The sequence below is a fragment of the Balaenoptera acutorostrata genome, chromosome 4, assembly GCF_949987535.1.
Source record: "Balaenoptera acutorostrata chromosome 4, mBalAcu1.1, whole genome shotgun sequence".
NCBI lineage: Eukaryota > Metazoa > Chordata > Mammalia > Artiodactyla > Balaenopteridae > Balaenoptera > Balaenoptera acutorostrata.
The window spans coordinates 46,112,203-46,137,182 of NC_080067.1; the positions used below are offsets into that span (position 1 = coordinate 46,112,203).

The window sequence follows — 24,980 nt, forward strand, 5'->3', positions numbered from 1 at the left end:
AACAGTAGAATATTAAACTCTATTTTTTTTTGCAATAGTATGGATTAGCAATTCTGAAACAACCTACTGTGTATTGTAGAATTAAACAAGTAAGTAAATATATTGACAATAGTGGGAGCCAAGTTTCCTCACTGTTTCCAAGTATGGGGAAAAAAGACTAGAATTAACCCTGTGGTGCTGAATTAGAATTGGCGGTATCAGAATGAACTCATGGTTTTTATCATGGAAGGGAAGGAAAGGAGAAAGGGGAAGGAAGCAAAGGAAGAGAGGGAGGAAGGGAGGGAGGAAGAAATTGCTGTAGATATGTATATTTTAATACACATTTCTATTCGTATTTCTTAGCTCTGTCCTGTGAAAAGGCCTTGAAGTAAACACATCCCATTGAAATGAGCACACCTGGCACACTCATCTTGGCTTTTAAATACCATTAAGCACCCAGAAAAGAACAAGTCTCCTTGGAGAAACAGCTGATTTGGAAGCTGGGACTGGGAAAGTACAAAATGAGCCTGGAACATCTTGTGCCGGCAAAGAAGTGCTCAAAAGATGAAGAGGAAACATACCCCCCAGGTAAAAAGAAAATTCATTTGAGCTGGCTTCACGGAGCTCCCACTGGCCAAACCTGGGACAATTGTAACATCAAAAATTTTAAATGGTAGTAATAGGATGCTCAAGATATAAAATAAGAATTTATGAGTCTAATCTAAGTAAACAAATAAATAAATGGGCAGGAGACAGAAGGCTCTTCCTTGCAGTAAAATACCAACAAATCAATATAAAAGAAATTATGGAGTTAAAAAAAAATCACCATTTGGCAACAATCTTAGTAATAAATGATTCAGCCAAGAGTCATCAATAGATGCCAAGACAGTGGGAGGAAATCTGAGGAGGAAGAGAATATTTTTATATAGTCTGAAAGTATCCTTTCAGAAATTATTTATTAAAAGGGAAAAACATTAACTTTACACTAGATTAATTTAGTGAACACAACCTTTCAAAATAATCAAAGTTAAAGTCACCAATAATGGGTCAAACCAGCATCATGAATCTTCCAATCTGATGCCCTGAGTACTGCTGCTAAAAATGTATAACTGGATTTAATCATGAAGAAACATCAGACAAACATGAATTGAAGGACATTCTGTAAAAATAACAGGCCTGTATTCTTCAAAACAGTGGAGATCATAAAAGAAAGACTGAGGGGTTGCTCCAGATTAAAGGAGGCTAGAAAGATATGACAAAAACAATGTGTTATTCTGTACCAGAAAAAAACAAATTTCTATAAAAGATATCATTAGGACAATTGTTAAAATTTGAATACAAACTGTAGATTAGATAACAGTATTACATCAATGTTAAATTTCCTGATTTTGATCAATGTATTGTGGTTAAGTAACAGAAAATCCTTATTCTTAGGAAATGCATTGAAGTATTTATGGTTAAAGTGGCATATCTATAAATTACTCTCAAATGTTTCAGAAAAAAAGTATATGTGTGGCGGGGTGGGGGGGAGGGGGGAGAGAAAGAGAAAGAGAGAAAGAGAGAGAAAAGACCAGCAATGATAAAGTATATGGGACAAAATGTTAACAACTAGTGAATGTGGATAAAGGATATGCAGCAGTTATTTGTACAATTCTTGCAACCTTTCTATAAATGTGAAATTATAACAAAATTAAAAGCTTTTTTTAAAGTCAACCCTTCATTTTATCATAAGAGGTAAACTAAATTCTAGCTGTGCTCAGAGTCAGTCTTGTAAGCGTTAGGCACTGTACCAAATACTTTCACACAATATCTCATTTAATCAAGATTCAGAAAACTAAGTTTAAAAATTACACGTAAAAGAATTAGAATCTGATGTGACTGTTTGCCATAACATCCCTTTCCTATTCTGGCTACAAAAGCCCTCTTCTCTTTCCCTTTCCACGGTGGCCTAAGGCCTGCCATGCTCAGTCAATCAGTGTCCCAGTCCCTTGACTAAAATGATTCACTCACTGATGGATACGTGACCCAAGCTTGTCCAGGACCTCTCTGCATGTTGACTGCAAGTGATATTGAGGAAGAAGCACTCTCTCTGCTGACTTTTCTTTTCCTGTAGGGTAAGCCTTGGGCTGCTGGCTGCCATCATGCTCACCTTTTGGGGTGAGTCTATCCAAGAGATGGCAAGAATAGGGGCCTGGGGACTTCCCTGGTGGTCCAGTGGTTAAGAATCTGCCTTCCAATGCAGGGGATGCGGGCTTGATCCCTGGTCAGGGAACAAAGTTCCCACATGCTGTGGGACAACTAAGCCCGCATGCTCTAGAGCCTGTGCGCCACAACTAGAGAGCCCACGTGCTGCAACTACTGAGCCTGCGAGCTCTGGAGCCTGCACGCCACAACTAAAGAGCCTGCACACCACAACTAGTGAGACACCCACACACTGCAATGAAAGATCCCGCAGGCCGCAAGATCCCGCATGCCGCAACAAAGATCCCACATGCCACAACTAAGACCCAACGCAGCAAAATAAATAAAAAATAAATAAATAAAATCTCAAGGGGTTGTGTATGTGTTATTAAAAAAAAAAAAAAAAGAATAGGGGTCTCATGCAGCTGTGCTTAAAGATCTACCCCTGGAGCTAGGTAAACCAGAAAACTCCATCTGTGCATAAGTTAGCCGAGTAAGTTTCTGTTACTTTTGATGAATGTACTCTTAACTGATATAGTAGGTAAAGTGTAATACAGATGAAAAACAGTTCAAGTTATTTCTCTGAAAATTAAAACATATCCTTAAAAAATAGAAAAATCATGCTTTTTACTCACCAATAATAAAACTATGGTCAAATTAATCTCCAGCTCTGTAAGTAGAAATTAACATGTACTAGAAAATAAAGACTATATTTGATAGCTTACTAAATGAGTGTGTGTTGTACCATCTATTTTTAGTGTGGTTATGTTATACAGTTAAATTTGACAAAATTAGAAACCAAAACTGATAAAAGCCTAACAATACCTGTGAGCACAGAAAAAGTAAAGCCAGAGGTTCAGATTCAATCCCAGTATATGCCAGTTTAATTCACCTTCTTCTATGACAATAGTTTTATAGCCTATACACAGACGAACTGACTACATAGGAAATGGATAAACAACTCAAAACATGTCATACTAAAATGTTATGTCTTTTAAGTACAAAGATTAGCATATAACATTTATTTAAAACTTACCATCAGAACTTGTGAGAACAAAGCTTTCTGCTTGAGTTTGTTTCTTTATGCCTAAACTTTTCGGAAACCAGTGAAGATCTACTGGGTAAAGATCATCAGGCAGCTTTACTATTTGACTGGTTTCACTAGTTAACAAGTCCCACTTCACTATCTGGTGATCATCACTACATGAATACAGCTCCTCAGCAGTATTCCAGCCCACACAGCTTACTAATTCTTGATGTGTCACCATGTTAAGGAGACATAAAACACACACAGAAGTCTTCAGTCTTAATAAATACAATATTTTTCAGATGCAGATTATACGAAGAGTATAAAATAGGGTCCAATGTTTCAAGCTTCTAAGCCTATTTTTCATTTTATGACTTTCATATTTTTTCCATATAAGGAAAGGAAAACAAGCACCTATCAAAACAGTTGTAAGAAGAATGGAAAGCAAGATAAGAAACCCAGGTGCCAAAAGAGAAAAAAAGAAAGATTTGACTATGTGAAAACTTTTAAATTGTGTTACAAAGTATTCCATAAACGAGGCAAAAGATACACAAAGACATCTAACAGAACAAAAGCGATGAAAGGATTGACTCTAACCCATTGGGGGATAAGTGGGAAGAAAAGGGAACTATGTTTTTTTTATTTACATATATCTGTTTCATTTAAGTTATTAGAATAAGCATGTATTATTTTGATAAAAGTTTTCAAAAATCAAGCGTTAAAATAAGACTGAACTCTAACAGTAAAATACCTGCTTAAATGACACATTATAATAATTCACCTAGGAAAAAACCTACAGCTTAACAGCTGAAACTAAAATCCTACCAAATTTCCTGACATTAAATTCAGGAAGTAATTCAATTACAATTTACTGCACCTACAAGGTAATATGGGTAAGATATGAACCCTAAAATTCTTACTTTAACCTATTTTTTCGGTCTCTGATTTATCAAGTGGATTTCTATAAATTGAGGTGTTCAAGTAGCCCTCACTTCCACCATCAGAACAGGTTGCTTACCCTAGCAGAGTTGTGTATCTAGAGAAGGCACTTCAGTTTATCATTTTTGAGATGCTTTCTCCTGCTTATATGTGGATTTCTGTATTACCACATTATCCTGGTTGGGTTGTTTGCTCTTTTGTTGTTATTGTATAATCATTTTACGGCCTTATCTTCTCACCAATGCTTTCTATTGGCTCATCCAAGCAATCAGTAAACTCTAAGGAAAAAGAAAGAGACTATGTGCCAAATTATTCTGGGATGTTCTAAGATTTTTTTTTAATACTTCAAAATATGATAGATTAAGCAAATTAACCAAAAAGGTACAAAAGAAATTATGGAAAGTTCTTAAGAGACTGCACAAATAGGTAATAAAGTGGCATTGGAATACTCAGAATTCAAAGTAGAATCTAAACAAAAGGATCTGGATGTGCCCTTAGACCATGACTGAAAAAGATTCTTCCAGTATAATTGCTATGGCTTAAACAATGTTCGGTAACACCTTTCAAAAGGGAGAGTGTCAGGCATAATCTAGAAAGAAAGAAAATACACATACACACACGCCCCAAAACAAAAAATATTAAGCTTATCCTCATAAAAACTGATGTAAGTACACATCAGACATACGTGACATGTCTTCAAACTAATAAGTTAACTAAAATTACAGGAGAAATGAGAGGACTGCCAGAATAAGAAAGTCTAAAAAGACTGTTATTCTTCAGCTTGAAAAGGTAAAAGCAGACAATAGACATAGTCAAAATCTATAAGATTATAAGCAGCATGAACTCCTGAGGGCACACTTTTAAAAGAGAATAAAAATGATTTAAGGAGAAATAAAAGGAATTATATCGGGGGCTTCCCTGGTGGCGCAGTGGTTGAGAATCTGCCTGCCAATGCAGGGGACACGGGTTCGAGCCCTGGTCTGGGAAGATCCCACATGCCACGGAGCAACTACGCCCGTGAGCCACAATTACTGAGCCTGCGCGTCTGGAGCCTGTGCTCCGCAACAAGAGAGGCCGCGATAGTGAGAGGCCCGCGCACCGCGATGAAGAGTGGCCCCCACTTGCCACAACTAGAGAAAGCCCTTGCACAGAAACGAAGACCCAACACAGTCATAAATAAATAAAAATTAAACTTTAAAAAGAATATCACCAAAACATTCCGAGAAGCAACTGGCCCTGAATCTGATCAGGGACCACTTCTAAAAAAAAAAAAAAAAGGGAATTATGTCTTCACTCAAATGGTAAAAAATGCAGACAAGACAATATTAATTCAAAACGTTTGATCAAATGTCTAAAACAGTGCTTCTCTATCTCTGAAGGATCCTACTTTTCTTTATTTCAAATCTGTTGCAACATTTTCTAAGATAAAATAAAAATGAATTACTAGAAAAATGATCTTATATTTGGATGTTGTGACTATCAAATTGCTACAAAAATTTCTTCCTTCTTACCTTCAATTTCTGTACTTATCCCTTCATAGACCTGCAATAAAGTCCACAGATGATACTTTTAGAAGCACTGGTCTAAATAACTAAGAATGAAGGTAAAGGGGCCTATCATATCTTCCTGACACATAACTGGGAGTTCTTGCTGACAAAATATAAGGTCATGCGTTTGAGAAATATTTATAATTGCCCCCTTCCCACGTGAAATAATAAAGGTCTAACTGCTCAGATTTCCCCAGCTTGCCCTCCACTTTATCATGAGTAAGAAGAAATAGAGCAGAACTCAATGAAAACATACTAGATCATACCAACAGATAAATTACTTGATTTTTAAAAAACTTCTCTTTAAGATTTTATTAGACTAAACAAGAACTGTTTTTTATGTACCTAGGTATAGTAGTACTTAAGTAGAGTAAGAAAAATGTCAATAAAAATTTGAAAGTAAGATTTAGAGCAAATAGTTTGCATTGGAGAATTACCTGCAACACAAGACCTCAAATATTTCAGAAACAATTTAGCGCAACTCCCAATAAAGGAATGAAAAAATCCATTATCCAACTAGACTACAAACATAGAAGAAAACTTTTAATAATACTATAGTAAGATGATCACAATAAGGTTTATAAGTATTAAAAGGATATGCTTTGGTTCTTTTAAAAGAGATATCTTCAGTCTCATGTCTCCACCTTCCAGCAAAATTTTAAAATGCCACTTGATTGTATTCACTGTAAAAATAAAAGGGGGAAAATATAGAATCTGCATTAAAAACAAACATATATACACAAAAAATTAAAAGCAAACAAAACATCTTAGCAGCCCAAGGACACCAAAACACTTTCAATCCTGCTGGCAACAAATACATGGAAAGAGGAAGAAAACTAGTCAGTGTGCTAATTCTGTCAGTGAGTGATTGGAGGCCTTGGGCTGGATGCCAGGAGTCCTCTACAACCTGCCTAAAACAGTCCTACAAGTACAGAACGCCACTAAATCTGGCCAGGTAAATAATTTCCAAGGGCTGTCCAGAGGCCTAATCAAAAGATTTTTTAAACTGGGAACTGTTCAATGGCAGATCAATGTTGGTCCTGTTGAATGGATATACAATAAAATAAATTCCAAAGGTCTGATCGAGGGCGAAGATACATTTTTATAAGCTTTAGTTATAGAACCCACATGGGAATACTATGACATCATCAACCTAGTGATCCAATCTGAGATTTACATTCTGTTGGAGGTAGATACACTGCCCAACAGTTATGGTTGCCATGGTGGCAAAGTGAAAAATAAGCGAGTTATTTAAAAAAGAGGTAATAAATCCATTATAAAAGCTATATAAAAATCACAATGTAAATGGCAAACAAAAATTTAGAAAAACAAGAGTAACACTCTCTCAAATAACCACGCTATCAAAAGATACAAATCAAGAAAATGCTAAATTGTCTGAATCCAATTTATAGTTGTGGGATTCTTTCTGAGTAATATCACTAGCCTAGAGAAAAAAATAAATGAAAGTGTAATTAAAGGGAAAAAATCCTCTTCACCAAGTAGAAAATTACTGCTAACTACATCAAAGAAGGTGTGAGTTATAGATAAGAATTCAGTGGGCCTACCTTAGATAATTTCTCATTCTCTCAAATCCAGAAGACTTTTAGATTAGCAAGGTGCTAAATACAGCTTTATCTGAAAGCACCTTTTTCACTTATTGTACTCATAAATTTGTGAGAATGGGGAGAAAATTGTTAAGACCACAGAAAAAAATCTGAAGTTTTCTATCCAGTCAATATGCAGCTAAGGTCAGAAACCTCTCTCCTCCAGTTCACTTAACAAGATTTATGTTCAACTTTAAAAGTATGAATCTGTGTATAGCAGCCAGAGCAAGAAAACAATTTCTGGGCTTCCCTGGTGGCGCAGTGGTTGAGAATCTGCCTGCTAATGCAGGGGACACGGGTTCGAGCCCTGGTCTGGGAAGATCCCACATGCCACGGAGCAGCTGGGCCCGTGAGCCACAACTACTGAGCCTGCGCGTCTGGAGCCTGTGCCCCGCAACAGGAGGGGCTGCGATAGTGAAAGGCCCGCGCACCGCGATGAAGAGCGGTCCCCGCACCGCGATGAAGAGTGGCCCCCACTTGCCGCAACTAGAGAAAGCCCTCACACGAACCGAAGACCCAACACAGCCAAAAATAAATAAATAAATAAATAAATAAAGTAGCTATAAAATTTAAAAAAAAAAAAAAAAAAAAAAGAAAACAATTTCTCCTAGGCACACTTCTAAGGCCCACTTTTCGTCCTTAGGAGTTTTAGCACCTTTCTCAAAACTCCTTCCTTCTTTCTATCAGACCTCCTTCAATTAGAGGGGGGAAAAAGGTAAAAACATGCTGCTTTTTCACAATAATTCAAATTCACCAAGCTTATAAGGATTTTAAAAGAATAAAGGCAGATAAATTGTTGATTCTGGAAATAAGAAACAACATAATAGACAAGAAAAAAATACATATATACAGTCTGAATATACAATTACATTCAGAAACTTTAAAGGCATGATGTAGCCTATATCAAAATACCTCAAAGTGCTGAAATCCATAATAATTAGGAATCATTCCTCACCAAAAGAAATCATTATCCCATATAAATAGTAAACACAGTATGTTTTCCATGAGAAAGTAATCTGCAACTATTCAGAAACATGGTGCCAAGGAATCAGAGAAAGAGGAGGCTGGCATCCTAACATTGGGAAGATTCTCTTTTGCTCAGAAAGCTCTTCCGCATACATCCTAGTTAGCTGAGATCATCTGCATGAAGGATATGGGCATTCTGATGTGAGACTGAATAGAGGAATAAAGGAGAAGTAGTATTAGAGCACAGCCAATTCAGGGAAGTGCAGAGCTGCCTGGGGATGCACTGAGGTGTTTTTATCTACCCATAAGCATTGGTCACCAAGGATCTGACTAGTCAGCGGTAGGTGGGGTGGGAGGGGGAATAAAAGAAAATTTCTAGAGTATTGAAAAATCTATTCTGCAACTTTATATAGGGAGCAGACAGGAGCAACTATGCCTTTGCTACTAAAAATCATTTATAAGTCGTCTTTGGTCCAGCGTGGGTTAACATTCATGGCGCTTAAGAGGAAAAAATACGCCAAGGAAATCCGATCACCAAACTACCAAGATATACTCCAAATCTGGCCACTTCTCAGTACCACCACCGTAAGTCTAAAGCCACCATCATCCTCAATTATTTCAGTAGGTCCAGAACTGATCTTCCTGCTCCTACGTTTACCCTTCAAACTCTTCTAAATACAGTAGCTAGTTATGCTTTTAAATCATTAATGCTAAGTCAGATCATGAAGGCCAGTATGGCCAATACAGAGTGAGTGAAGGGGATGGCAGGAAATTGGGGAAGAGGAGGGAAGGACACAGATCACATAGAGGTTGGAAAACCACAATAAAAGCTTCATTTTTTTCTTCTGAATGAACGGAGAAGCCAGTAGAGTGATATTATCTTACTTAATTTTTTAAAGTGTCACTATGGATGACACTATGGATGGTATGACCAAAAAAAAGCAAAAATGAGCAAAACTGGAAGCAGGGAGGCCAGTCAGGATTTCAATAATCAGAAGAGAAATGAAAGTGGATTGATGAGGAAGGCAGTAGTGGTACAAATAATATGAAGCAGTCATATTCTGAATATATTTTGAAAGAAGATTCCACAGGATTTGTTGATGAATTCAGTTTAAGAGAAAGAGGAGTCAAAAATGACTCTAAAGTTTCAACAGGTACAAAAGAGTTGCCATTTACTGAAATGAAGAAAACTAAGGGAGGAACAGGTTGAAAGGGATGATATAAAAATTCTGTTTTGGGTATGCTAAGTTTAAGGTGCCTATTAGATATCCGAGTGAAGAATTCAAGGAGAAATTGGATATACGAGTCTGGAGTCAAGCAAGAGGTCAGAGCTGGAGATATCATTGAGATGTCAGTTTGAGGGTTATCAGCGCAAAGATCATGTTCAAAGCCATGGGATGAGACTACCCAGCAGAACTTGAAAAGGTAGTAGCTTCAGTGGCCTAGAAGTCCTACTGAAGCCTGAAGAATTGTCAGCATTAAGATTCTAGAGGAAGTAAACTAGAGAAAAACAAGTGGAGATATACAATGAGATGCTTAAAACAGATTTTGGGAGAGAGTAGAGATATTGGTAATGATGAAGTAGGTTAAGACTGTCAAAGTGGGTGGCCAAGGTCAAGGAACTGAGAGGCCAGGGAACGGAAGAATTGATTTCAGGATGTTAAATCACTGAGAATAATGACAAGAATAGTGGTGGAGATAGACACAGTTACCCAGGTGCTAAAATACTATTCATTGAACAAGGAAAAAAGCAGAGATCTGTAGACGACTACAAAAAGGCAGAGTAGATAACGGTTTGATCTCACAAGACTTATCTCAAAGGGACTAAGGGATTGTAGAGAGGAAAGGGGAAGACAATCAGTTGTGCAGAAACACTAATGAGAAACAAGGCCCTCTGACACATGGGAGTCTGGAAGGCAAAACAGCCTCCATTTGAAACAGCCAAGAGGAAAGCAGTTTCCTTAGGAAACAACCAGATTTAAGTTAGACTGTGAAGTTAAAGGGTAAAACTATGAAGTTTTAGAGTAAAGGTTGAGAACACAGATTTGGCCAATGACATACTGTGAGTTCCAAAAGGTAGAGTAGTAGGATTTAAATGGTGAAAAGCTAAGAGTTTGGGACAGATGGTGGGAGATGGTAAAAACAGCCAGCTGTCATCTTTCATTCATCCCTACATCTGTGGTAGAAGAATCGGAATTTTTGCTGCATACCTGGCCATCCAGAATAAGATTACATTTCTCAACTGCCCTTGAAACTGGGTGTAGCCACATAGGACATTAACAATTCTTAAATCCAATGGGGATATTACAACACCATCAACCTCGTGGCCCAATCTGAAACTTATATCTTGAGGGGGGTAGATAACTCTACCCAACAGTATTGGTTACCCACAGGGGTAATATGAAAAGTAAATGAGTTACCTCTTATAAAATCCACATTACTACCTCTTATAAAAGTTATATAAATCAGCATTATTGGCAAATAAAAACTTGGAAAATAAGAGTAACCCTCTCCCTGTCATGCCATCAAGACCATATATAATGCAGCAACAAGACAGAAGGAACCAAGATTCTTGACCTTGTAGAGAGTCCTATCAGTCCTATTTAGTCTCTTAAGTGATAGAAAATAAAGTTGTATCGTGTTTAAGTTACTGTCATCAACAGCTAAACCTAATAATGAACTAATGCAGGGAATTAAGAGTCTTGAATGTGGAGACGGAGGTAAACAGGGTTGTAAGGTATGATGGAATAGTCCCAATGATCGAATAAAGGAAGGTGTATAATCAATTTAAATTGTAGCCTTCTTCCTGGAACTGTTGTCTTAGGTGGTTTGTAGTGTTGATGAAGAGTTTTATAAGACAGGAAAGGGCAGTCTTGCTAGGACCACATGTAATTCTGTGGGAATTCCTTTTCAATCCTGCTAATAAGGTTGTTAGGATTTACTTTAATAGGCAGTTTAGGGAGGGAAAGGAATTGCAGAGTTATAGAGGGAATAAATATCCCCAGCCTTTTCTCCTAATTTCCCTAACCTTAAACTGTGCACTCATCCTTGTACCTCTACTGTATCTGTACTCACTTCCATGGTGATCTCACCCAGTTTCATGGCTTAATATGTTTAAATTTATTGACTACCTAGTGACAACTCCCAGTTTCATATCTCCAGTTCAGACCTCTGCACTGAATCCCAGACTTTTATAGCTAACTGATTATTTGACAACTCTATTTGAATGTGTGACATCTCAAACTTAAGATCCAAATCAAACCCCTGATCTTTCCTCCAACTTTGCTCCTCCCACAGCCTTACCCATCTCAGTAAATGGCAATTCCATCCTTCCAGTTGCACAGGCCAAAAACCTTGGAATCATCACTGACTCTTCTCTCACATTCCAAATCCAATTTGTAAAAAACAAAACCTGTATGTATGATCTATCTTCAAAATATCTGATTTTCATGACCCCCACGACTATGGCCCCAGTCCAAGGTGCCATCATCTGCTAAACTGAACTATAATAGCCTCCTAGTTGACCTCCTAACCCCTCACAGTCTATGCTCACCATAGCAGCCAAAGTGACTTTTAAAATAGGTCATGGTGCTTCTCCACTCAAAACTCTCCAATGGCTTCCTGTCGCACTCAGAGTTAAAACAAAGGTGTTGTTTTGTTTTGTTTTGTTTTGTTTTGGCTGCATTGGGTCTTCATTGCTGCGCACAGGTTTTCTCTAGTTGCAGCGAGCAGGGGCTACTCTTCACTGCGGTTTGCAGGCTTCTCATTGCGGTGGCTTCTCTTGTTGCAGAGCACAGGCTCTAGGCACGCAGGCTTCAGTAGTTGTGGCACACAGGCTCAGTAGTTGTGGCTGGCAGGCTCTAGAGTGCAGGCTCAGTAGTTGTGGTGCAAGGGCTTAGTTGCTCCATGGCAACTAACTGTGGAATCTTCCCAGACCAGGGCTTGAACCCATGTCCCCTGCATTGGCAGGCGGATTCTTAACCACTGCACCACCAGGGAAGTCCCTGAAACAAAGGTCTTACAATGGTGTTCAAAGCCTTTATTGATCTGGACTCCTATCGTGATGGTTAATCTTATGTGTCAGCTTGGCTGCAAGATGGTGCCGTTATTTGGGCAAACACAAGACTAAACGTTACTATGGAACTATTTTTTTAGAGGTGATTAACACTGACAATCAGTTGACGTAAGTAAAGCAGATTACCCTGCATAATTTGGGTGGGCCTCATCCAATCAGTTGAAGGCCTTAAGAGCAAAAACCAAGATTTCCCAAAGAAGAAGGAATTCTGCTGCCAGACTACAACACAGAAATTTTGCCCGAGTTTCCAGCCCTAAGACTAATGACTTCAACATTAACTCTTCTTTCTCTGGAGAGCCCTAATAGACAACATCATTTCTCTGACCTCATCTCCTGTTTCCTCTCTCTTTTCACTCAAACTGCTCCAGGCACACTAGGCTCTGCATTTTTCTTCTTACATACTATGTAAGAAGCATGTTTGGGGGCAAAGGAGAAGGAACCAGTGGATAGGGATCGATTGGCAATACTATAGAAACAGAAGATAACTAAGACAGCATGGTCCCCTATGAAGTCATTTGATCAAGGACACTGATAATGGGGTACTTCTTTTTGTAAACACTTATAAATTGACAGTTCACAGAAACATAAATACAGATGGTCAGTGGGCAATCAAAAACATGAAATAAGGCACAGTCTCAATTTTAATTAAAGAAATGAAAATGAAAACAACTAGATACCATTTTTCTGTTGTCAAAGTGGCCAAATGCAAAAACCCAGCCAGAACCCAGCCCTGGCATACAGAGAAACAGTTAGTCACATACATTATTGAAGAGCAGGAAAACCGGTGCTAACGGTCATTGATTCTTTTGTTCCCCCCACCACCAACACTTTTGACTACATTTTCTACCTTTGGGGAATTTCCTACCTTATAAATAAAAAACAAATTATTTCCTCTCTAGCCCTCCTTACAGCTAGGACATAGGCAAATTACCTAGGCTTTGCCAATCTGACACACCTGTGTCGTATTTTGAGTTAGAAGCTACTGATTCAAAGGAAGTATATATAAGGAACCTACCCTGGGAGGAATTCCTAGTCATAGGAATTTGTCATATACATATAAATGTACACCAAGATACATATACAAACTATACAAGCCTGTTTATTACAGAACTCTATACAGTACTATCAAAAACTAGAAATTTAAATATTCATCATAGACTACACACGCATGTTCCAGATATAAGTATTTATAACATGGAACAGAATTAGAACCAAGAAAATAGAATTAAGAATTAATGTTAAGAATTAGACTTAACGTTATGCTAAATGAAAGAAGTCAGTCACAAAAGTGCAGATACTATATAATTTCCCTTATATGAAGTATCTAAAGTAGTCAAATTCATAGATACAAAAAGTAGAATGGTGGTTGCCTGGGGGAAGGAGGAAAGGGGAGTTTCTATCTAATGGGTACAGAGATTCAGTTCTGCAAGATGAAAAGAGTTCTGCAGATGGATGGAGGTGACAGTAGCACAACAATATGAACGTACTTAATGCCACTGAACTGTACACTTAAAAGTTGTTAAGATGGTTTACAAAAAAAGAAATGAATTAGATCTAAGAAATAAAACTAAAACGTAAAAGCACTAACAAAATGAGAAAAATTTTAGGCAGGAAAGAGGGAAGGTATGACTTGTCAGCAAGAATGTACCTATAGATAAGAGGTAGCAGAAAGCCTAGGAAGTAAACAAGAATGTGTAGGAGAGATAAGAAATCCAAGAGCTAGATCACAAGTGCATTTATACCGAGTTCTGTTTGGGTCACTTGCATATTGGCTAACCCTTGGGTGTTGATATTAACAGTTGAAATTAATGGTTTGCTGATGACTACCCAAAGCCCTATTTTTAGAAGTACAATTTTTATCAACAGTTTTCCAAATTGATAGCTCTGATTAGACTCCTATGTCTCTTTTCCAGTAAAGAGAGGAGGGAGAGAGAAGCAGATCTTTTATTCAGATTGGTCCCATCATAAAACCACTTGTAGACTGGAGCTGAGATCTCTTATATGGCAGGGAAGGCAGAGGCAGGTTCACCATTTCCAGGGACAGGTTATTCAAACACCTAACAAGCAATGGAACAGGCTTACGAATGGCAGTATAGTTCACTTACTAAAGATGTCCAACCTCCACGCCACTCCACTTCCTGTGGGTATCTGAAGTGTGTGTATTGATATATGCAGTGGTATTTACATTTCCTTGCAATTTTAGCTATAATTAGAGCTAGCTCTTGCCAACCGTACTTTAATATTATTCACATTGGTTATATTTATAATCCTTTTGCAGGATGGCCTAATAAATTCTAGCCAATAAACCATGTGATTCACAAATTTAAAAATAAGTAGTCATCTTTAATTCATCCTTTTAATTCATCAACTAGCATAGAAAAAATCACATTCAACTGATAAACTAGAGTGCTGTGCAACTATTTAAAAAATGAGATGAATCTATATGTATTGATACAGAAAGATGTCTATAATATGTTAAATGACAAAAACAAAGTATACAGCAGTATTATATAACTCAATCCTTTTTGTGTTAAAAAAAAGGGAGGGATATATATTCAAGTTAGTGGATACTAAAACATTTTTCTCGGAAGATATGCAAGACACTTAACGGAGACCTTCATGAGGTTAGGGACACTGGGGTGAGAAGGGACTCTTAATTTTCATTTTATATGTTTTTATACAGTTTGAAGTTTTTATCATGTTCATAATATTTTACCTATACATTTATATTTTTAATATAGAATTATCTGAATGATAGGATTATGGCCCAAATTTGCTTTCTTCTTTATGCATTTCTGCATTAAAAAAAAAAACCTAATAAACGTTATTTTTTCATAAGATCACCATTCTCATTCTCTTTGCACTTTCTATTGCATTTGACCCACTTCTTACTGAAACTCTCACCTAGAGATCTTCCAAATACTGCACTCTGTTTTCTTCTGTATACAAAATGGGGTTAATAATGCCTACCTCACAGGTTGGTTATGATGATTAAATGCGATAAAGTAGACATGAGGTTAAAAAAAAAAAGGCATCTTACAAATGTCCAGTAGAGTGTCTGAAACATAGTAAGAACTTAATAATTGTTAGCTATTTATAGTGAAAATTGGCGTCTTTGTCACCCTGCATATATTCACTCTTTTCCTAGCTACAAAGAATTTCTTCTTGGAGCACCACTTCCTCACTCTTAGCCCATATGGCTTTAATGGAGCTAGCACGAGACTTAGGCTTAAGTCAATTAGAGATCTCCAATAGAAACTTTTATTTAACTAAAAGATGGGGAAGAAAGACACTTCTTAACCCCTAGGTCTTTAAGTTTAGGAAATTTGAGGCTAGAGTTACTGTAACACCTTACCACGGCAAGGGGAGAGCCTGGAGGTGTCAGAGACCACTATGTGAAGCCTGAGAATAATGCCAAGACAAGGAAATGCAAAGCAGAACAAAGAAAGAAACACAATCCTAGTGTCTTTGTTTGAACACTGAATCCAGTTATACTCACCTAACTTCTTGGTTATGGAAGCTAATTTTTTTTTTCCTCAAGACAATTTGGATTGGATTTTCTGTCACTTGTAATCTACAAAGTCCTATCTGAGACATTACCATAATTATTTCTTCTTCCTGTATTCTAAGAATGTACATTCTCTAGTGCTATCCTCTCTCTACTCACAACCTTAAAAATCTAATCTATTTTTAGTGTCCCAACTATTCTTGTAACTCTATCCCACCCTATTTTCTCTCCTGAACTATATTCTCCACCTCTAATGCCCACTGTATATACCTTTCCTAATCTCAACCTATATGAATAAAAACAAACTCATTTTTCAAAACAGTCCATCCCCCAAAACTGCTCCATTTCCTCACTTCCCATTTTTTTCTATGTTAAGATAGGTGAGAGTTTCAACAAGACTAGTGTTCTAGGGGGCTTATATTATCAAGAGGAATATTCATTACTATCTCTCCTGTCTCTATATCCAATTTATTCATCTTGAACAATATTCTCTAAGTATTTATACATTACTTACATAAATTCATGTTTATTCATTTTGATTTATTATTTAATGTCTAATTAATCCAAATATTTACAATTAATTATAAACTTTGTTAATATTTTAAACATTTGCCCACAAATCTAATTTCAGACTTTATGAAATGCTGTAACCACATTAGAAGGTAGACAAAACACATATTATTATAATGATGACAAACTCTAACTATGCACTTAAAGAATTGCAAATGTTAATTTTAATTCTATTCCAATTTTTCCCCTTGAACTTATTCTTATTTCTTCCTGTGGGGTACAGCTTTTTGAAATATAAAAAGTAAGCGTTCTGTTCTCAGTCTGCCTGAAATTATAGATAATGGTTGTTAGTAGATGATTTTTGACGAGAGAGATGAGACTTGGTTATACTTTCCAGGATCACTGTAACCTAGTCCATCCCAATTGGACCAGCTTCTTTTTATCCCAAGTACTGGCAGGGATCAATCAAGCCTTTATTTCTTGTGATCCTAATCTCTTCTCAAATCACTTCTTCACTTTTTCTGAGTGTCCTACTTTCACTCAAGATTTGTCTCCACTGTAGCTGTTTGTTATGAATGTCTTTCCTATGTTATACAACCTGGTTTAAGCCTGTTTAAAAAATATTTATTCTGAGTGGAACATGGCTAGGTTCAACTAAATCTAAAGCTATTGGTCACTTTATTGATTTACTGAAATTACATTTCTTATCAGTCACTAAGACCAATCATTATTTACAGCAACCATCAAAGGCAGTAAAACTAGGATTTATTTGTGACTTATCTTTCTTATCCCCTCATCACTAATCCAGGGATTCACAAAAAATAGAATCTGACTAACTTTAAGGGTTCAGACTCTTAACCATTAAAATCTACAAAAGCTATAGATTTTCCCCCAAAATGTGTCCAGATTTTTACCTTTCTACTGCATAGGCACCTCCTACATGGAGGACTGGACAGTAATAATCTAACTAAGCCATGCCTGATCTCAGTCTCTTTCCCTTTCTACACATCCCACATAACTACTGTTAATTATTTTTTTTACCAAGTCATTCCTTAGCTCAAAATTTTTCTAATATTTTGAAAACATCCTTGACCTGGCTTTCAAAACCCTTCATAAACTAATCTTCTAACTTGACATCCCATTATTCATCCTTAGCACATACCCTAATAAGGTCAATGTCATAAACACAGCAGTACCAAATGCATATAGTGTGTGTGCTAGACAATCATAAACAATCCTATGAGGTAGGTATTATATGCTGGTTTTATAATAAACAATCTCAGAGATTGATAAATTGAGTAAACTGTCTAAGCATGTAGCTAAAAAAATGATGAGATTTGGGATTCTTGTTATCTGTAACATCTTTCTACTACATCATGCTGTCTCCCATATACATAACTCAATTTGGTCTAGTCTTTGCTTTTTTCATGGTTAATATCTCTCCAACTCAGTTTTAATAGTGTTTTACAGACTGCAAAATTCCAAAAGATTCCAGATGTTTTCAAAGAGAACTGATTGCTACATTTTCTGGTACACCTACCAGCCAATTTTTTTTTTTCACTGAGCTCTATTGTCTGTAGTTTGTCTTATGAAAACAATAATTTTTTTCAACTTCAAATATAAAGGTATATTACAATATCAAGTCAATGTTTATTCAAATCACACCAGTCTCCCAACCTCACCAAATTCTTACACTTGAGGGGAGTGTCCTCCGCACCTCCTCTTGAGAAACACTGAACCTGAATATGCTCCTCAAGGCAAGAGTCATACTTACTTACTTAGAATGACAATGTAAATTCATTCATAAAGCAGATTTATTGGGCCTTGAGTAAGCCAAGTCCTAAGTATGCAAAAGTTAAAAGGGGGAATAAAAGAGGCTCCCAGGTCTCAATGTCAAGTACTTAAGAGCCGCTGAATAAATGCTTGTTGGACATAGTCAAATCAATTAATGGTTAACATCGTGAGGGATTAGGACCACGTTTGAGAACCTGATCAAAGTTCTGGGAACACCAACTCCCCAGAAAAATTCACAAGCACACAGAATTTTGTATACGATTTCGAGGTCGGGGGACGGGGCGGGGGTGGGAGGAAGTGGAGAAGAGGTGGTATGAACTCCTCTGAAGCCCAATCACCTACCACCAGATCCACAAACTCCTGGTTAAAAACCTACTAGCAAAACTAGATTCTCTGGGAACAGGAATACTTGCTTAATAATCCTGATTATGCCTGACAGTGCAATGTATACAAAAGCTACTTAAGAAATATTTGCTGATCAATAATTTTCTCATACCCAGACACCAGCAAATCGTTTCTTCCATTACAGAGTCTCTCAGCCAAATGATTTTAAAAACGCGAAATCCCTTCTCACTAGTGACATTAATGACCTAACACCAATAATTCGAAATCATTATTTTGCTTTTCATTACACGATCATTCACCAATCCAGGTCTTCTCTTCTCCTTGTTGCTCCTCTACTCCCTCCAAACTCAGGTCTTCCTCCTTTTCATCCCAAAAGCTACGTCCAGAGCCGCACCGCACCCAGGGAGACGGAAAATAACTGATACTCCACTCCGCACACACCCTCATAGCAGGGAAGGTGGATCCAGTAATGGCTACAACTTCCAAACCCTTTCTTCACCTCTCGCCTAGAGGTAAAGAGATTTACCTTAAGTGCCAGGAAAGCGGTGGCGATCGTACTCACAGAAGTGGGACCAGTTACCAAGAAGCCTCGAACCTCCCTGTCACCATAGCGACTCCTAAGAGCTAAGCTCACTCCCTCTTCCCGCGATACTTCCCTGCCGGGCGTCACCCGAGCAGGCCCTAGACCCCGCCCCTCAGCGAGCTCGCCCTCTCCTTAAGGGGCGTCATTGGACGACTGAGCCTTGCCTTTAGCTGTGGGCGGAACCCCACTCTATTTTTTTTATCTTTTTCAAAATTCTCAAGGTTTTTTAAAACATATTTTTTATAAGAATGCTATTGCCGTAGGCCCACGGAAAACATTGTTTCGCTTTTCTTTTTCACTTAATAGAAAACGTCCCCTGCCGCCTGGGTCCCGCCAGCAGTTCGCGCATGCGCGTAAGCGACCAGAAGATGGCGGCGATAATCGCCGCATTTTTTTCAAATTAGTGGTTCCCAGAAAGCATTGCGCGCATTTGTAACGAATTTCCGTTCGAGTTTGTATTTTAGGCGCCATTTTCGAGTGAAGGACCCGAAGCCGAAACACCGGTAGGAGCGGGGGGTATGCAACCGTTTCCAACCTTGGTCTGAGTGGACTATCCCGCAGGTAAAATACTTCTTTTCCTGATCAGGTTGTCACACTCTTACTTCCTGCCCCGTCCGCGGGCTCCTGGAAAGTAGAGGCCTTGAGTTGGAGCAGCCGAAGTCTAGGCTGAGGCTGCCGCCGGGAGATTTCTCTCGCTGTCACCCCTCCCCCCTCGGCCGCTCCCCGGCAGTCGAGGCTCCCGCGCGCTTCTCCCGGGCGCCACTTCTCTGAGCTACATAAGCGTTGCTCAGGAGACTGGGGGCCCGGGGGGGTGGTTGGGGGGAGCCTCTCAGCCTCGCGGACCTCTTCTCAGAAATCTCGGTCTTGGTCGGACTCTAGCGGGGCCCCCTGCCCGTCTCACTTCCCGCAAGGGACTAACCACCGGGTCTGAGCCCTTAACTGGTGACCTTTCGTAGTTTATTGTCCAACGGAATTGTGCCGCGGACCCCGGAGGGACAGACCCCTGCCACCTCAAGGCGATTGAACCGGAGCCGGCGCTGCCGGCTTCCGATTTGAAAATCGCGACTGGTCGGACCCGGCCGGACTGTAGAGAGCAGACCTCAAAGCCTCCGGGCCGTCCGCTGCGCCGAGGGCTAAATGGCGGGGAGAGGAAAGTGGGCGGCTTGCCGCCAGTTGGGTCTTCGTTGCTCTGGGAAGAGGTGATAGCCCCTCAAACGAACTCTTGTCTCTCAGAATCTGTGCGCTTGCATCCGTAGCCCAGAGAGCGTGGGAATGTCCACAAATGCTAGCGTGTGGGAATTGCTTCGTTTAGAAATTACATTAGAATAGTCTTTCACACTTATACTGTGGGCGGACGGCGGGGGGCATTAAAAAGTAAAAAGAACCTAAGCAGTTGCTCTATTCTTGCTTGATCCCCAAGCACGTCTAGGTTTTCCCACTTGCTTAGGACTTAAGAAAACGAATCCCGCCTTCTTGGCACTTGAGTTTTTTGTGCCTTCTTTCTCGAGGACCCGCTGGCGTTGAGCGGGGTTTGACGACGGGGCTCTCGAAAACGGGTGGACGGAGTTTTCCCCGAGTGGGACGGGGTGGGGGCTGAGCCCGTCTCACCGCGGGGCCGGGGTGGGGGAAACGTACCGGCACGGGCCCGCGGCCCGACTTGCTCCCGGCTCTCCCTCGGCCCCAGCGACCATGCCCCGTAAAGGCACCCAGCCCTCCACCGCCCGGCGCAGAGAGGAAGGGCCGCCGCAGTCCCCGGACGGCGCCAGCAGCGACGCGGAGCCCGAGCCGCCGCCCGGCCGCGCGGGGAGCCTCGCGCCTGCCACCGCAGGTGAGTAGCCCTTCGCGACGCCGCGGGCAAGCGCGGGGGAGACCCGGGTGCATCCGCGCCCAACCCAGGACTGGCTGGTGTTCTTGGGCGCGGACAAGAGGGGCTGCGGGGTTGACATCTGAAGGTCCGGTAGAGCCGCTCAAGAAAGCGATTTGGCGATTTTCACAGATTAGCCAATGTGCAGTATCGGTGTAACGGTGCCGGAGGGGATGGGGGCGAGTAAATAGCTTCAATTCTGAATTTCTGTTCATTGTCTTCTATTTCCATGGAAATCGACATGGTCAGCCAGGAGCTAGTGGACTGTTTTTCAGACAGAGTCAGCCTGACTGTATGTTATAATATGATGAAAAGTTTCTTGACCCTGTAATTTCACCTTCGTGGTCTTAAATTGCTAAGAGAAGATGATAATTTACTCGAAACTACCGTAGCTTTTGTGAGTCCAGGAACTGAATGACATGAAACCCCTGTGACAGTGTCTCTAGAGCTCGCGAGTATCCAAAGTTAAGGTTCCAGGTTCTCACAGATACGGAGAGAGTTGGATCTAGAGCCTTAGGATTTAACCACCTGTTTAGACAGGGAGCAGGGAATCAAGTGGTTGTGGATTTCCCAGATTTGCGTGACGACGTAGTGTTTCGGCTCCTAAAAGGTATATTTCTATAGAATTTTGTGACTGGTGGCATTTCTTTCAAGAATTTCTTTTTTTATAAAACCAAACCAAAAGATTCTCATCCCCTGTGAGTTTAGGATAATACTATGTTTGAGTGAAAATACAGATTCTTAGGTTTCATAAATAACATCTCTCCAGAGATTAGCAGGCAGTAGTCCTCCGAACTAATTGCACTAATGCAGGCTTTTTTCCCCTTGTTTTTCCTTTCCTTTGACTGACTTAGAGACTCCAAGTGAGGAAATAGATAATAGAAGTTTAGAAGAGATTTTGAATAGCATCCCTCCTCCCCCACCTCCAGCAATGACCAATGAAGCTGGAGCTCCTCGTCTTATGATAACTCATATTGTAAACCAGAACTTCAAATCCTATGCTGGGGAAAAAATTCTGGGACCTTTCCATAAGGTATTTGACCTTCTTAAAATAACCGTTGTAAGGTAATGCGTCTTTATTACAAAATGTTTCAATTTTGTAGTTATTGCATTTATCCTGATTGATTAAAAATACGGTATGTTTCTTATGCTTTTAACAACTGAAATTAGCTTTTGTTTATCTGGTTATTTTTTGGTACCTTTCTTTATAAAGTTTTCCTCACTGAATAGAATTGGTGGGTTTTATGTTTGAAAGGAGTATTTTCTCTTTATAAGAATGAATTTTGTAAAAAGTCTGAGTTAAAATTAGAATATGGTCTTATTTAAAGTGTTGAAGCTTGTGATATAAGAGACATGATATATGAAAACAGCTATCTTTAACTTTTTTTTTTCCTGTTCTTTTTATGCAGCGCTTTTCCTGTATTATTGGGCCAAATGGCAGTGGCAAATCCAATGTTATTGATTCTATGCTTTTTGTGTTTGGCTATCGAGCACAAAAAATAAGATCTAAAAAACTCTCAGTTCTAATACACAATTCTGATGAACACAAGGATATTCAGAGTTGTACTGTAGAAGTTCATTTTCAAAAGATAATTGATAAGGTAAGGGGCTTTGTTTAGTTATTTGCAACTTCAAGTAAGGAACACAAAGGATTTCAATACGTTGCACATTTTATTATTTTTGGCTTAAATTGGCTCGTAAAAATTAGTATATGGTTAAAGCAGAACGAATATTTATTTCATTACCTCCATGACCATATTTTCTTTTTGAGGATTGGTGGTAGTGGCTGTTAAACTTAAAATATTGAAATTTTTAGCCAGGGAAATGAATTATAAGTAGCTCATAATAATGCTTACCTTTTTGGTGTAAAACATTGAGCAGTTTTAGTATCCCGAGTACCAAGTAAGCATTCTTTTACTATAAATTTTGGATTCATTTTTAAAGTTATGTTTTTATTGCTTTCAGATAAGTTACCTAAACTTGAAAATGTTAACAGTTTGACTAACTTTACCATCTCCCTTATTTCAATTCGCATTAAATTTAATGTTAACTAGTAGTCATCTGTATAGGTGATATGAAAGAGCTTTGCTTCAGTTTGAAGTACACTACCCTTTTAAAACAGGGAAGGGTAAGGTAACATGTTTGTTTTCTAGAAGAGGAGACAATTATAGGTAAAATGCCTATTTAGATTATTCACGTGGCTCTGTTGGTATTGGGATTTTTTTTCTCTTCTATTTAATAATTAACTTTGGAAATACGTGGTTCAAAAATGACTGACTGGAACCTAAAAATGACGCCCAAGCATCACCAGTAGAAAACTAATTACATAATGAAATGAGGATGTGATTTGGCCTCTAGGTCTTGTTTTGGTTTTGTTTTTTGTTTTTTTTTTTAATTTTAATATAAACAGCTTTAATTAAATCTACATGGTGGTATATATTTTAATTTTGTTTCTTAGTGCTTTTCTATTGTACAGTTTGGGTTGGAAAGTAGATTGCCAGTAAATCAGATTTGATTCCATTGCTTATTAATTACACTTGATTTGTGTAAATTTTAAAAACCACGATTTCAAAATGACATAGCTTTTAAAGGAAAGCAAGTTTTAATGTTAAAGCAGATTTGCACTTCAGTAGTTGTCAATTCTTTGCAATTTTTTTTACCTTCTAATGACGTATTCTTCACCCAAAAAAGAAAAAGAACTAAGCTGTATCATCCCACTACTATACCGTCCTTCCTTTTTCCTCAAATCATCTCTTGCAGCTTTTTTTTAATGGACTAGTAATGTAATCTGTCAACATGGTTTAATAATTTGGGTGAGTTTGTTTTGGATACAGTGGGATTCTTGTGCCCCTTCATCAATTCTTTTCTCAGTCAAATATGTTTTTAGGCTTGAAGGTGGGGTGTTTTCTTTTTTATTTGTTTGGTTGCTTTGACTTTTTGGTTTTTGTGATCTATGAGGAAGGAATCAAAGAACTTGAAAAATTATTTCTAATCTTTGCTAAGATTAATTTTAAGAACTATTGTCAGTTTATGTGCATATTCAATTGAAGTTCTTAAGCCATAGAATTGGTTTCAGTATGAAGTGAGTGAAATTTGGAGCAAACCTCTGACTTAATACCAACAATTGTTTTCTGGTTTTGTTTTTCCTCAAAACAGGAAGGGGATGATTATGAAGTAGTTCCTAACAGTAACTTTTATGTATCCAGAACGGCCTACAGAGATAATACTTCTGTTTATCACATAAGTGGGAAGAAGAAAACATTTAAGGATGTTGGAAATCTTCTTCGAAGCCATGGAATTGACTTGGACCATAATAGATTTTTAATCTTACAGGTAAATTTATTAAAGATATTAGAGGTTCTCTCGTTCTTTTTTTTTTCTTTTCTTTTCTCTTTTTTTAAAATAAAGTGTAAGGAATTTTTCCCTATTGGATGAATCCTGTATTTTTGAGGCCTTAAAGTACTGTAGCAGCACATCATGGTTTACATACTACAGTCAAGGTGCGAATCATTTTTTGCTGCTCTAGAAATTTAAGGAAATTCATTCAGAACTGTAATTTCATCATCATATGCTCATTTTATGTTTGGATGGACTGACATACTTGTTCCGCTCTAGCAGCACGTAAATATTGGCGTAGTAAAATAAATATTAAACACCAATATTATTGTGCTGCTTTAGCGTGACAGGGACATAGCAACTATTTATCATTTCTGTTTGTATTTCTCTTTAAGATAACATTTTAAATGAGATTTGTTATCTTTTAATAGTTCTTTTCCTTTACTTTTGTTCTTGTTTGTCATCTCTACTATTATATACTCGAAAGAAAAAAACTCTATATACTTGGTGTTTCACAAATTTACCTGAGCACCTAACTGATTGAACTTTTTTTTTTTTTTTAATGCTTAGAATGGTCAATTAAAAGCTTATTCAAGCTCTTTGTTTTGTTTCAAATGGCCTACTTGAACCACTTCTACTGGAAGATCAGAAAGTAACTGATATTTCATTCTTAAGTATCACAGCTTTTAAAGTCTTTCTAAAGGGGTATAAAATTAAGTACC

At 38.3% G+C, this 24,980-nt stretch overlaps 2 protein-coding genes across 6 annotated transcripts in view; one reads left to right on the plus strand and one right to left on the minus strand.

The window, feature by feature from the left end:
• Nucleotides 1–19,141, minus strand: part of IFT80 (intraflagellar transport 80) — a 147,354-nt gene extending 128,213 nt beyond the window's left edge. Inside the window, exons 1-3 of one of the 3 annotated variants that reach the window (XM_057545808.1) lie at nt 19,002–19,141; nt 6,271–6,356; nt 3,197–3,416 (exon numbers count right to left, since the gene is read on the minus strand). In XM_057545808.1, the coding sequence (XP_057401791.1) occupies nt 3,197–3,416; nt 6,271–6,309 (259 nt within the window). In that variant the 5' untranslated portion in view covers nt 6,310–6,356; nt 19,002–19,141. The remainder of the gene's footprint in view (nt 1–3,196; nt 3,417–6,270; nt 6,357–19,001) is intronic. The other 2 variants (XM_057545809.1, XM_057545810.1) reach the window with 2 other exon arrangements.
• Nucleotides 19,142–19,474: 333 nt separating this feature from the next.
• The window catches only part of SMC4 (structural maintenance of chromosomes 4), a 34,579-nt gene continuing 29,073 nt past the window's right edge, over nt 19,475–24,980 (plus strand). Inside the window, exons 1-5 of one of the 3 annotated variants that reach the window (XM_007187080.2) lie at nt 19,475–19,619; nt 20,743–20,886; nt 21,777–21,955; nt 22,332–22,523; nt 24,079–24,255. In XM_007187080.2, the coding sequence (XP_007187142.2) occupies nt 20,748–20,886; nt 21,777–21,955; nt 22,332–22,523; nt 24,079–24,255 (687 nt within the window). In that variant the 5' untranslated portion in view covers nt 19,475–19,619; nt 20,743–20,747. Of the gene's footprint in view, nt 19,620–20,478; nt 20,887–21,776; nt 21,956–22,331; nt 22,524–24,078; nt 24,256–24,980 lie in introns of all 3 variants that reach the window. The other 2 variants (XM_057545806.1, XM_057545807.1) reach the window with 2 other exon arrangements.